This window comes from Primulina eburnea, chromosome 15 (genome assembly GCF_022965805.1).
Source record: "Primulina eburnea isolate SZY01 chromosome 15, ASM2296580v1, whole genome shotgun sequence".
In the NCBI taxonomy this organism is placed as follows: domain Eukaryota; kingdom Viridiplantae; phylum Streptophyta; class Magnoliopsida; order Lamiales; family Gesneriaceae; genus Primulina; species Primulina eburnea.
In genome coordinates, this window is record NC_133115.1 from 16,243,230 (window position 1) to 16,258,195 (window position 14,966).

At 39.1% G+C, this 14,966-nt stretch overlaps 1 protein-coding gene across 1 annotated transcript; it reads right to left on the reverse strand.

Annotated features, from left to right (window-relative positions):
* Positions 1 to 5,009: 5,009 nt before the first annotated feature.
* LOC140815497 (uncharacterized) lies at positions 5,010 to 8,067 on the reverse strand. Its single transcript, XM_073174589.1, has 4 exons — positions 7,884 to 8,067; positions 7,314 to 7,380; positions 6,650 to 6,736; positions 5,010 to 6,081 (listed from the first exon to the last, which is right to left on the reverse strand). Exon 4 carries the CDS (start codon positions 6,078 to 6,080, stop codon positions 5,010 to 5,012), a length of 1,071 nt encoding a protein of 356 aa, XP_073030690.1. The 5' UTR covers position 6,081; positions 6,650 to 6,736; positions 7,314 to 7,380; positions 7,884 to 8,067.
* Between the last annotated feature and the right edge of the window lie 6,899 nt (positions 8,068 to 14,966).

Here is a 14,966-nt window from a genome sequence, read left to right on the forward strand (position 1 = left end):
AAGAAAAACGGCTCAGAACGAAGATGATTCCACTTGTGAAAGTGCAATGGACTCGTCATGGTGTAGAAGAAGCAACATGGGAAACTGAATCAGATATGAGACAAGAATTCCCAGAGTTATTTCGTTAATGTAAATTTCTTATACAGTTTGTATATATATACTCCTTATTGATGCGATTGATTGCCTTTGATTTCGGGGACGAAATCGTATATTAGGGGGGGAGAAATGTAAGGGCCAAAATCTTGATTCTGTTAATATGAGATTTTAATTATATTAACATGAGATTATTTAAGTTAAACTAATGTGATTATAGCCGGGCCATTACGAGATTAAATCGGACCAAGCATATGAGTTACATAGCTTGGGGACAGAGAGTCTGGCGCCCGAGCGGTAGTTTTTGACCGCCCGAGCGCCAGTGTTCATCAAATATATGTCGCGGGCAGAAGATGTGACGCACGGGCGGTAGTTTTTGACCGCCCGAGTGCCAAGGGTGCAATTTATAATTGCCGGACAGAGAGTGCCGCGCTCGGGCGGTAAAGATTGACCGCCCGAGCGCCGACCGAAATTCACGAAAAGTAAACACGTAGCTTTGGCATGCAAAGTGGAAATATATATATGAATTCATCTCTCAGAATTCAGAATAAGGAAGAAAGAAAAAGGAACGAGAAAGATTGATAAAAATCCTTACGCCTTTTGTGAAATATCCGTCCGTCTGATTTTAAATCCAACTTCGGTATCGAGTTCCTAACAACGTAGGCTTCAACTGGACGTAAGTTTTACTACGTTTTAACATGTTTTGAAATTATGATGTTGTTAGAATTTAATACACGTCATATATGTTGTTCTTGACATGTTAGTCAGCGTAGAATCGAATTCAGATTAAGAAACGGACTGAATATGGAATTGTTATGAATTTCAGAATGAAATTGATTAGAACTGATATCAGATTTGTACGGTGGTTGATTGTAAATGTTTGGAATAGATATAGACTGTTATAGTATTATCAGTATCGCCAGATTGTACTGTTGTATGGTCAGAATTTGATGAAAAAGAGACGTTGTGATTTGATTAGAATATTGATACAGAATATTGATATTGTCATTGCCAGATTGAACAGTGACAGACTTTGAATCAAGACTTCGATTGTATCAGAGCGACAACAAAAAAGGTATAAATAAATGTTGATTCGGGATTGCACAACTCGAGTTAGGTTTGACTTGAGTTTCCCTAAATCACATACTTTATTTTATTGCATTGATATTTGCAGATTATCAGATTGATATGTTAATGTATTGACTTAGAACAGAGTCAGAGTCCGAGTCTAGGGCAGACAGCCTAGCTAGGGCAGAACCGCCGAGTCTTTCTCAGAACCGATAAGACTCTAGACTTACGGTGTATCGAAGAGCCTTAGATGTAGATCGACGTCTATCTCAGACACTCGATACAGAATACCAAAGTCTAAATTAGAATGGGATCCCTATATTTGAGATAAGATATGATTAGATCACGAGTCATTAATTCATGTAATCAGATTAGATACATGTTTTGATGTTTGTTTATGCTTTTATATATGTTTTATATGAATGCATTTAATACATTGTTTATACTGGGATATTTATATCTCACCGGAGTTATTCGGCTGTTGTCTTGTTTGTATGTGTGCATGACAACAGGTGGGACAGGTACAGGGTCACAGAGATGAAGACAGATCGAGATTAGAGTGGTGATACCGGACTTGGATTAGAGCTAGGGTTTGAACACTTGATAGTAGTTGTTGAACCTGAGTATGTATGATTGTATATTTTATCAGATTTAAACTTTTATACTGATATGTATAGGAGTTTGATTCCATTACCTTCTGCATTTTAAAAAAAATAAATTAGACCCTGATTATTATAATTGATTTAGTCCCAATGACGATTAAGAACATGATTAGCGTCCGGGTCCCCACAATGCACCCTATACTCCTCTCAATTCTTCATTAACCCAATCAATTCCCGTGTCCTAAATCCATCTCAAGTAGTGCATGCACCCTATTTTCCTCTCAAGTCTTCATTATACCAATCAATTCCCATGACCCAATTTAACATTTCATGCAAGAAAAGCATCACAAAAAAATGTTAGACAGCTAGGTTACCTAGAAATCAGTGTAGTGTCGGCTCTGCCTATGCCTTCTCAGCTTGCATCACATAGACCCTTCAAGCAGTGGGTTGTGACACCCTGACCCGTTACAATTAAAATACAGCGGAATTTAAAATTTTCTTTCAAATGGAAGGAGTTTCAAAATACATTTCATAAAAATGTTTACAAAATAGCAATACATGATCATTTAAATGACATAACAAAATACAAAATATCATTCCTATGATCATGCCCAAAATCTTCCTTCCAACGGTGTACGCATATGACCACAATCCACAGTCAACGTCCCGGGCCGCCACTCTGATCTGCATCACAAGAAATAACTGGAATGAGAATAAATCTCAGCAAGTGGAACTCTTACATAGAAATGACAATATACTCTGAAAACATAGCTTTGAAATCATAAATACCATCAACTCTGAAACATGAATACTGTAGCAATAACTGTAGCAATAACATAGCAATAGGATGGTATTCTCTTTTCTCTGGTTGGATTGATATCAATAGTATCTCTGCTCTGGTGCTAATATCCCTATCGATATAAACCGATAACTCTGAGGGATAAAAGCCTATGGTCGTTGATCAACTAATTGCATGCAATTCTCTGGCTATATATTTATCAATCCAATAGAAACATTTAAAATCTCTCTGGCTTTAACAATCACTTTGAAACTCTATCTTTTCTCTTGTATTCCCTTTTGAACAATAATGAGACATAAAAGCCTCCAATATGCATAGCAATGGAATTAATACATAACAATGAATCAATTGAAGGAAATAACACATTAAAACCTTTGAAACACAATACATATAACATCATGTGAGCACAAGGGATGAAATTCCACTTACAACCCAATAGAACACCTCAAACTTAGCTCTTGGTTCACCACCTACAACAATAATCCATAAATAACACCAACATCAACTCTATATCCAAGAATCCATAACAATAAATCCATAAATCCACAAGAATAACAAACCCAAGTCAATTCTTAACTCAAAACCTTAAAATAATCGCACCAAAAACTTACCTAAGCTTCCTAGCACCAAGGAGAACGTCGATCTCAAGTCGAAAATCCAAACAAATCCAAGAATCAAAGGTAGGAAGCAATTGAAATGGATGAAAACCCTTGGAAATGGAGAGAAAACGAGTTGGAAGGGAAAAGATAAGGGAAAGTATGGCCAACAACTCCCAAAAAGCAACTAAATATCTCGCCCATACCTCCACCGCGGGTGCGGCAACACAAGGACCGCGGGTGCGCCAAGCCTACGACCAAAAACCATTTTCTGAACCACTGAGACCGCGGGTGCGGTCCTTACATGACCGCGGGTGCGCTCTACCTTCGGACCAAATCTTACTCTGCGCACAGCTTCTACAAAGATCGCCTCAGAAACGCCTCTTCCCATCCGAATTGGAAAAAGTGGTAAACTACAAAGTTGTAGCTCTATGTCTTATCTTGACTCCCTCAAAATTTCAGATCATTTGGATGTCTGAGTAAAAAGTTATGCTAAATCTCCCAACATGTGTCACTGGAGGAACGTTGAAACACACAACACACTTCGGGACACTTTTGGCTTACCTTCCCCAATGATTTGAACAAAACTCAAAATAAGAAAGTTATAGCCTTATGTCTTATCTAACCACTCCAATTGGCCTCACCTCATTTGGATCAATATACTATTTATCATGAATTTAATCGTAACGCCGCTACAATAACACTGCACATCATCTATAACCAACCATACTATAAATCATAACACGAAACTCTTAACATCCAAACTATACATAAACTTACCCAAATAGCCAATAATCATACAAAATCTTAAACCATACCGTACACCGGGCTCGGCTATTACAATCTCCCCTCCTTAGAGGAATTTCGTCCCCGAAATTGACGTCACTGCACGAACAACTCAAAATATCTCTCTCTCATCTCAACCTCTACAGCTTTCCTCTTAGGTGGCATCCTCTACTCTACAATGTACTCACAAAAGACATATCAATATATAACAATGGATAGATGCAATCAAACATACCCGGACAGTTGAATGTAGACGAAGTCATATGCATTGGTCCGAAGAACACCGCTTTGATACCACTAAATGTGACACCCTGACCCGTTACAATTAAAATACAGCGGAATTTAAAATTTTCTTTAAAATATGGAAGGAGTTTCAAAATACATTTCATAAAAATGTTTACAAAATAGCAATACATGATCATTTAAATGACATAACAAAATACAAAATATCATTCCTATGATCATGCCCAAAATCTTCCTTCCAACGGTGTACGCATATGACCCCAATCCACAGTCAACGTCCCGGGCCGCCACTCTGATCTGCATCACAAGAAATAACTGGAATGAGAATAAATCTCAGCTAGTGGAACTCTTACATAGAAATGACAATATACTCTGAAAACATAGCTTTGAAATCATAAATACCATCAACTCTGAAACATGAATACTGTAGCAATAACTGTAGCAATAACATAGCAATAGGATGGTATTCTCTTTTCTCTGGTTGGATTGTTTGCCCAGATGGAATAAATCGACCAGCTGGCGTAGACACAGATACAGTTTCATGAAATGGTGTAGTCCAGAGTTCATATTCATCAACATAATCAGATGCAATGAATGAATGAGATGCTCCAGTATCAAATAAAACTCGTGCAATATGATCGTAAATAAGGCAAGTACCTGCGATCACCCCGCCTGGAGCCTCTCTAGCCTGATCCTCGGTCAAAGCATATACTCGAGCTTGTTGAGGACCTTGAAAAGACTGTGGCACATTATCCCTGACTTGTGGGTAACTAGACTGCTGATAAGACGGTGCAGGAGCAAATGGTCGCTGAGATGAGCCACCTAGAAAACTACCTCTGGCATAAGGCAACTGCTGTGGCTGCATCTGTCCCTGTGCACGGTTCGGACAAACTCTGGAAAAATGCCCTGACTGACCACAAGTATGACATGAACCCAATACTCCACTACACTGTGCAGTAGGATGTCTTCTCCGCATCGATCACAGTAAATCACGGGATACTGTCCACCTGTTACACTTTGCGAACTGCTCGAACTAGAGGAACTGGACTGATATTTCTTTTTAAACTGTTTTCCTTTTGGTCTGAATTGTTTTTGTTTCTGCTGTTGGTATGACTGCTGAGATGGAAAAGATGATGTACCTGCTGAAAAAAATGAACCACCACTAGGCATTTGTGGAGCCTGTGGTTGTCTACCCCTTTTCAATCCAGCTTCAATTCCAATCTCCTTATCCACAGCTTCGGCATAAGTTGTAGGCGACCCAGCCATAACCATAGCATGAATTTGAAAGTCCAGTCCTTCCAAAAATTTTGAAATTTTTCCTTTTTCACTCACGGCCACATGTGGTACATAAGTGAGAAGAGCAGAAAGTTGTCGAGCATATTCCTCAACAGACATATTTCCCTGAACGAGTCGATGAAATTCTGATTCTCTTGCTGAGTAGTAGGATGGTGGAGCATATTCTAGGAGAAATTTAGCACGAAACACCTCCCAAGTAATCTGACTACCTGTTTGTTGCAGTACATTTGTAGTAGCCTCCCACCAACGCTGTGCACGATCCCGTAGTTGGAGGACTGCCATAGTTAATCTTCTATCAGCATCATAATGTACTGTGTTGAACAGGAATTCCATGTGTTTCAACCATCCTTCGGCCCGATCACTGCCTACATTTCCAAAGAATTTCGCAGGATGCATATTCTGAAATCGAGCTACAGCCAATTCCATTTCATCAACTCGGTGCACTAACTGTTCTACCTCTTCATCAGCTTTAGCGGCTATCTCTGCAGCAGCACGCCCACGTCTACCTCGAGGAACTCTGTCATTTCCTCCGATATTCTGTGCCCAAGACTCCTGAGCCACTTCTTTTCCTTTCCCTTTATTTCCTCTAGTTGCCATTCTACAGATTTAAGGTTAAATTCCCAAAATATTCAATAACCTCAATGTAATCCAAAGCACTGAAATAAAACTCAAATGTATAGTCTAGATGTCATATCCCTAAGATACTAACATGTAATTCATGCCATACAAGAGCAAGTAATTTCAAATAATCAAACACATGCGCACAAATTTCTTGTGCCTAAACTCAAGTGTACTAACTCTAGTGCGAGCGTATCCCAGTCTACGCTGTGATACCAACTGTGAGGGCCCGTTATCCTAATCACGATTTATTAACATGCAATCTTGATTAATCAGTTAACAGCGGAAAAGTGAGTTAAAAATTTGCGGTTGGGCCTATAAAAATTTCGGCATGACCTTCCTGTATATAGGACATACCAGAAAATCAAATACTCAAAATAAACAACATATGCCCTCAATAAACACAACAGCATACACACGTGCCAGCCAGACACGATCATCACATATACAAACCCAAATATCATAGAACCGACAAGGCTTGATAATACTATAATACAATCTTCCAAATATATACATATAGTATCTGGGAGACAGCAACACCACAATACCTAAACACAACTGAGCCTACTCTCAAGGAGCTCTGGTACTTCCTGAGGCTTCCTCTCGAGCGCCTGAGGTCGAACCACCTGTACCACCTGTCATGTCCCCACACAAAAGACACGACAGCCCCCTCTCGGGGGTTAGTAACCCCAGTACGAGACATCAAGAAACCACGATATATGACATAGAAATGCAATGATGCCATGCATGAATGCAATGCATGTATAGGTGCAAGATATCAGGATATCAGGAATCAAAGGATCGATATCAACAATCATAATATGCTCGAGCTGGTCCACGACTCAGCGGACAGTGTCTGGGGATATGGCTTCACACTTGATGCCAGCAACTACCTAAGCCGGACCGAGTCAAGGTGCCCAAAATCCACAAGACACAATATAATATCATATACAGATCTCAATCGAAAGTATAACTGGATCTCAATAACAGATAGGCTCAATATGATATGTTCAGTGGTATTGATGTGTCTAACCAAAATAAAATGTATGTGAACCAAAGAAATATTTTATTTTATTTTGCACATCAATTACCAACTGATAATATGCGAGTCAGCATATAATATCACATAAATCAGCAAATATCAAATAAATCATACACGGGATCATCAGATACCTCTGTCAGACATCGTGAAAATAACTGATCTCTACGTACCTCAACTAATTTACCAGTAACTTAAATCCTCAAGAAAGTCCTGGAAATGCCAACTCAGACAAATCACCTGAATATTAATTTAAATGGTCTTATTATCATATAACAATTCCATAACCATTCAAATTCACTAAAAATCCAATTTCAACAATTTAGGCATCTTAAATTCTTAAAATTCCAATATCCGGTTAAAATGCCTAAAATCAATCATTTCTATTTTATCGTCGCAAGATATTATTTTCAGCTTTAAATGACGCTAAACTAATATTTAAGCGACTAACTTTCTTACTTTCCCAAACTTGACATTTTATATCAAAGTTTTACCTTATAATTTCCAACAATTATAATTAACAATTCTAAAACATCAAACATCCTAATACTCATTTTATACATCTCAATACTTCAAAATTTCCAATTAAATATTCTAAAAATCGATAACAGATTTCTAAAATTTGATTGATACCTCGATTCAACTCAAAGTTTGTACCTACATCCAAAAATATCGAATTCAGTCAAGAAGTGGCCGGAAACTCGCCACAACTCCGACAGCCGAAATTAAAAGTGGCGAAATACCTTGAAATATTGGTACCAAATTGTAGCTCTCGTCAAGGGCTTTCCAACCGTATATTTACTTGAATTTTTCGGCGACCGATGCGGCCACAATCAGCGGTCAAAGTCGCGAAAATGGATTGGGAAATAAAGAACCGATGCTACGGGAAAGAAGGTGAATGGCGCGATTTACGAGGGAAAGTTGAGGATGATTATAACTATTATTATTATTATTTCATATTACATATATATATATATATATATATATATATATATATATATCTTTTATCTTTTCGGTTCGAACTTGACCCGGTCTATTTTATTTCAACTTCCGTATGCTATCACATTTAAAATGCATAAACACACAATTTAATTATTTGGCTTAATTATTTTAAATTCCTCAATTTAAAATAATTAATCATAATTATCGCCAAATAACATGTAATTAAATCGGGTCATTACACATGCATGTCAAAACATCTCATCGTATCATCATATACTTATACATTTAATTTAATTGAATTTAGTTCATTAGTTGTGACTTTCGTATCAGCTCTATTCTATTGATCCATCTACGTATAACCGTGATACCCGGTGGCTGTCGTACATTAGCGACAGTATTACCCATCCACTGTGCCTAGGTCTCATCATCATTGTATACATATATCATCAGTTACAACCAATTCCATCCTTCAAAAGTATCATCATTTTCATCATTTATCAAAATCATGCATATACGTAATTTTTCCTTAAAATCAAGCATGTAACGTATTTTTCATAATTCAAAAAAATCATGATCGTGATACAAAAAAAATTAAATAAAACATGTCAAATTCTGCTCAGGACGCTGCCAGGACAACACTCTCGACTCAGGAGCAAAATGACCATTTTGCCCCTGGAAACCCAAAATGACTATTTTGCCCCTAGACCTCTAAATTTCGACTCGAAGCTTACCAAACTCCTTACAACATCCCAAAACATGAAATAAACATTTCGTAGACTTAATCTAGAGCCCATTTCACAACATACGCAATTCGTTTGTAAAACTTGGACCGGGGTCTCGGTTTTAACCCGAATCGACCCGAAACTTAACCAAATTTTTCCCAACTCAAGACATGACTTAACTCTACTTGACCAGCCTCTAAAACACCCTTTCTTGGACCTATATAACCCACGAAAAAAGCTTGAAGACCGCTGAATTTTTCTGCACACTAAAACCACGCACTAGCCGCGACTTTCTGCCCAACCATCGACCCTACAACTAACCTGCTAGGACCAGACTCAACCCAGCCCCTCCTAGCACACCTCAGGACCCTCCTAGACCGAAATATCTCAAGCACGCAGCCCCATGCACTCCACAGCACACGCAAACCCAAGGCACACCCAAAACATACCAACACGTGGCCATCTCCCTTACTTTTATCGATCGGCTCCAAGACTAGTTCCAGTAGTGGTCAAGACTCCCTATGCCATGTCTCACACCCACTAGGGTCTGGTCCATGGCTTGTTTCAGCCCTTTCATCTCCGGATCCACCCCTCACCCGATCTAAGATCAAAACGAGCCAACCCTTCGACACAACTCCCTCGGCCCTTAGCTTAACACGCCTCAGGGTCTGAGACATGTCTTGGTTCAGCCCTTTCATCGCCGGCTCCACCCCTCACCCGATCTACGATCAAAACGAGCCAACCCTTCGACACAACTCCCTCGGCCCTTAGCTTAACACGCCTCCCTCGACTCTAGCCTTATGACAACACTTTACCATTACGTACAGCCCCTTAGCATCAACAACTCGGCAGCCCCTTCCATCAATCCATAAAAAAAGTGAGCCCCAAACATTTGAATGCATTATTTACATGAAAACCTTGCACAAATGAAGCTAAAATATAAACGAACATTTTCCTCATGAAATAACATATATAACAGCATACAAAGACTTGAATGATGAGGAAAAGGATATACATGTGTACCTTAGCGATTAAACAATCAAAAGCTTGAATATCTATGCGCGGGACGTGAACTGGAGAGGCGGGGAAAAGCTTTTCTTGAAGAAGCAACAATGGTCGAAGCGTGCTGCTGCAGGGAGGGGGAAAAGCTGTTGTCTACATGTGAAGGAGGCTGCTGAATAATGGGGTGGGCAGCTTCTAAGTGCTAATTAGGTTTAGGGTTTATGTTAAGTGTAGTTTAGGTTAATTAAAATGCATTGATGGGCCTCAATTAAAAATAAAAATGGTTTTGATCCCATTAAGTAATAAGAAAACCCAACAAGCCCAGTAACACTCCAGATAAATATTTCGTTTTGATACATTTTAGAAAATATTGCCCGAACCTCAAAAGTTTGAATCGTTAAAATTTTTGTACCGTCAAAAAAATATAACCTGACAAATAAAAATACCCAACCAATACACATTTTCTAAAAATACCCGTAAAACACTTCTATTCATTCAATAAAAAAATATGTTTCCTGATAACCTCTGGTCTCCGTTCCTCGTTCGAGCGTGAAATGCAACTTAAAGCCATAATGTATGAAACTTTAAAATAATCCTGCAATAAACTCTAACCATGCAATAATCATGCATTAAATGCATAAAAATCTTTAAACATATCTTTTAAATAAAATCATAGATTGCATGCGTTCAGGTTACGTAGATCGAATTTCCTGGACCTTATATGAAAGGTTGATACAAGATTCTCACAATAAGAGGTTCATTGACTTGTTTCGTGCAAAGGTTAGGTGGATGAAAAAATCTTTTTCATGCATTTTGTGCTGAACAGGTTATAACTACTGTTTTAATCATCCTATTCAAATTGAATGCATGTCAGGTGGCTTGTGAAATAGACAAATGCAATGGTGGAACAACATCGACATTGACATGGCTGGCTCATGGGCCACGTGCGCACGTCATTAATTATAGTAGTTATGTGATAAATGGAATTTATTCCAAACAAAAGCGCGGGATGATGAGAGAGTTTGCCAAAACAGTAGGGTTTCTCTTGTTGCCAACACCATGCTTGTCTGTAGTGCCAAAGATAAGAATACTCTAATTTTAATACCCAAATTCAGTACACGTATAACCTATTCAATTACTTAATTATTAAAGCATTTATTTAAATTTAAAATGAGTTTTAGCCATGCATGATTTATTTAAATGTATTATTTTAAATTATTTATGTTTATGTGCTGCACGTTAAAATGTGTTTCGAGTTCATGTTTCAAGCGATTACTCGATGCGGGTACGAGGAAAAGAGACCGACAACGATTTTGGGCAATTTTAGAACGTGGTATTTTATTTTAAGTTACGGATGGGGCATTTTAAATAATTAAGTTTTATCATTTTAAAGCCTAATTCATTTATTTAGTAATTTTAGGATTTTAAAACTTTTAAAGTTTAGCAAATGTACATTTTATTTTAAGTGAGAATTTACATTTATAATTAGCATTTTACTAGCATTTGATTAGCATTTTAATTAGCATTATTAATTCTTAATTAAGCAATCTTTCCCTTAGTTACAGTAAAACACACGCACACACACACTTTTAAACACACTCTTAGCCGTACACATTCACACACAATTCTCTACACTTTCCTTTCATTTTTTTAAGGAAAAACCTAGGGTTCTTCAAGCTTGTATATTCCGCCCCCTCTCTTTCATTTTTCCAGCAAAATTTCGTTGTTTTTCTTCAAGGAATTTGGCGCCACGTTCGTGCCGGATCGTCTCTCGCATCCTTCTCGCGTCGGTATCGTCGTTTCGATATTTTTAATTATCCAAAGGCACGTATATTCTATTTTTCCTGCGTCGATCTTATCATAGTATTAATTTAATGTGTTTTGTGTGAAAACATGAGTATGTTATGTAGTAGTTTGAGCAGAAAATTTATTGGATGTGTTTTGAAGGAGTTTTTAGATCTCAAAACTCGTTTTTAATGTTCTTTTAAATACTGCGATTTTTCGGTAGCTTTTCTGGAAAACTTTCAACGTATGAAACGTAGAACTTTTTCGATACCTTCAATTTGATATAAAATACGAAATATTTGGATAAATATTGAGTGAGTTATGGTATTTTTCGTGGGACTGCTCGAACTGCGTTTTCTTAAAATTATGTTAGTGATGCGTTCTTGAAGTTTTATAGTTGCAGTCTTCGTTGAGAATCGACGGGTGATCGCTGTTGCATTTAGGTATGTCGTTAATGATGTTGGATGGCGATTCACTTTTCGTTTCGTGTCGTTAGGCACTTGGGAGATCGAGTAGTCGTCGAAAATCGTTTTTGTTGTCAAAAGTCGTGTTCTCGGGTTGTTGAGTTACTTGCGATATGTGGTTGTTTTGGGACAATTGAATAGGCTCGAGTCAGTGTTATGGTATCCTAGGATGGGTCTCGAGGTGTCGACTCGTAGTCCGTACAATTGATCTAAGGAGGTTAAGCGTCACGTGTATTAAAATTCCGTTGGTTCGCGTCAATCGTGGGTACACGGACCCTGGCACGAGGTCCGTGCCTTTGATTTCTTCGAAGTACGTTTTTACAGTATCTACACGGACCTAGGCACGGGGTCCATGCCTTCCCCTTTCTACACGACACGATTTACACTGCCTACCCGGACCCGACCCGGACCAGGGCATGGGATCCGTGTACTTCATTTTGGGAAATTATGTTGAATGCTTTGAGGTTCGATACCTTAGTTTAGTGCAAAGTTTAATAAGGTCGAGTCAAGGGAATCTTAGAATGTCCTTAGGAAATGAATGAGCTTATGGGTAAGGATGATTATTATGTCTAAGTTACACCAGTTAAGTATTCGAATTCATGTTAGTATGTTGCATCAGTGGCCCACGCGAAATCCAACGAATTCCTCGACGCCAAGTAAATATGTTCTACGTGCAAAGAAAATATTTTAAGTTTTGAGGTATGCTAAATATCATGTGACCAATTTATGTATGGGATTGTAAAGCAGGTTAAGCATGACCAGGGACCAATCCACCTCGTTAATGCATGAACGGGTTTAGATCAGTATTGGAAAGCGTTAAAGCATGAACGGGGACCAATCCACCCGTTAAAGCATGAACGGGGATCTCATGTATATGGCAGTGGATTTTTTCCTGTCTGCCCAGTAATGTGGTTTAGTCTGATCAGGCGATTTATGTTATGAGTCACTTGCTTTGAAACATGCCTCTACGCAAAATTATGAAGTTATGTATGTTCAAGTATGTACAAGTATGCATGCATGTTTAAGAAAAGTTTCACATTATGGCACGTCTATGTTATGTATGTATGTTCAAGTCTACTTGCAAGTTCAAGTTTCAAGTATGTGCTCTCTATTTCGAAGTTGCATGTGGTTTTATTACGTACTACTCGTTACTTACAGTTTATACATGTTGAGTCTTTAGACTCACTAGACTTGATCGATGCAGGTGAGGATGATTTGGAGGAGACTAGGGGTGGGGACCAAGGAACAGGCTTGGACTGAGCAGGAGGCTAGATCCGAGGACCGCCTAAGTTTTAAGTTTTTAAGAAAAGTCAAATACTCTGATTTCATGCTACTAGTTGTGAGATTTTAAGCAAATACTTTTATCAAACTTTAATTTTAAATCTTTTGTTTCATCTACTTTTGGGACTTACAATTTACTTTATCGAATTTGAAGTTTGATTACTATTTTAAGAAAATTTTTAATTTTTCCGCAAATTTTTAGTAGTAAAAAAGTACGGTACGTAACAGTTGGTATCAGAGCGTTGTTCTTGTAAAGGCTTATGCCTACTGCCAGTTGCAAGAAGCTCACGAAGTCACACCTGAAGTCTGTAAGTTTTAAAGTTTTGGACATTGGGTCATGATTTCAGCATGTTCAGATTTTTAATTCAAAGTACGTGCATCTTATGATACTATTATTATGTGGGTAAATTATTGGAACAGTATGTCTCCTAGATGCTTTATTAACCGGGAAGCAAGAGAGGAGGGCAGAGAGGCCCGAGAGAAGGGTAGAGACGCTCCCCCTCCTCCATCTCCAGACATACAGGAGCAGATTCTCGCATGTATGACGTAGTTCTTAGCACAGTTTGCGGGGAACCAGGCTGAGGCAAATGCAGAGGCGAGGCCCAGACCAGAGTTAGTTTACGAAAGGTTCAGACATATGAGCCCAAAGGAGTTTTCGGGGATTACTGACCCGATGGTAGCCGAAGGATAGATTAAATCCGTCGAGGTGATTTTTGCCTTTATGGATATACAAGAAGCAGATAGGGTTAGGTGTGCCACATTTCTATTAACCAGGGACGCCAGAATGTGGTGGGAGAGCGCGTCCGTGGCAACAAATCTATAGACCCTTTCTTGGGATGGCTTTAAGGAGGTATTCTACTCCAAGTACTTCACTAATGTAGTACGATCCAGGTTGACTAGAGAGTTCATGATGCTGCGACAAGGATACATCAACATGGCAGACTTCGTCAGGAAGTTCGAAAGGGAGTTTCACTTTGTGCCGTTGATAGCTAATGATGCCCAGGGAAAGCTGAGGCATTTCATGGATGGATTGCGGCCGATCTTGCGCCGTGATGTGAGAGTTGCTGGTCCTACTACCTATGCAATTGACGTGTCCAGGGCTTTGGCGGCAGATCAGGATCAGGGGGATATTGAGGCCGACAGGCAAGGCGAGAGGCCCTATCAGGCTCCACACCAACAACAACAGCAACAACAACAACGACCTCAGTTTAAGAGGTCGTTCCAGGGGCAGCCAGAGAAGAAGCCATATCAGGGATCGCCAAAGGGCAAGGATCCTATGCCACAGCAAAAGGCGCCACAGAGGCCGGGTGATCACCCGGTGTGCCTGAAGTGCAACAGCCAGCACCCGGGGCCATGTTTATACGGGTCAGGCAAGTATTTCAAATGCGGGGCAAGTGACCACATGTTGAAGGAGTGCCCCAGTAGAGGCAGCCGACTCAGGGCAGAGTGTTCGTCATGCATGCACAGGAGGTGAACCCAGACACGACGCTGTTGACTGGTAACATATTTAATTCAGTACAGTACTAACTTTTTGTCTTGCATGTTGGAATTTTATTTGGGATTATTAGTGTGCTAGTGGTATTTGTTTTTTGAATGACTTGGGATATTAACTTCTACTATGCTTGAGGTT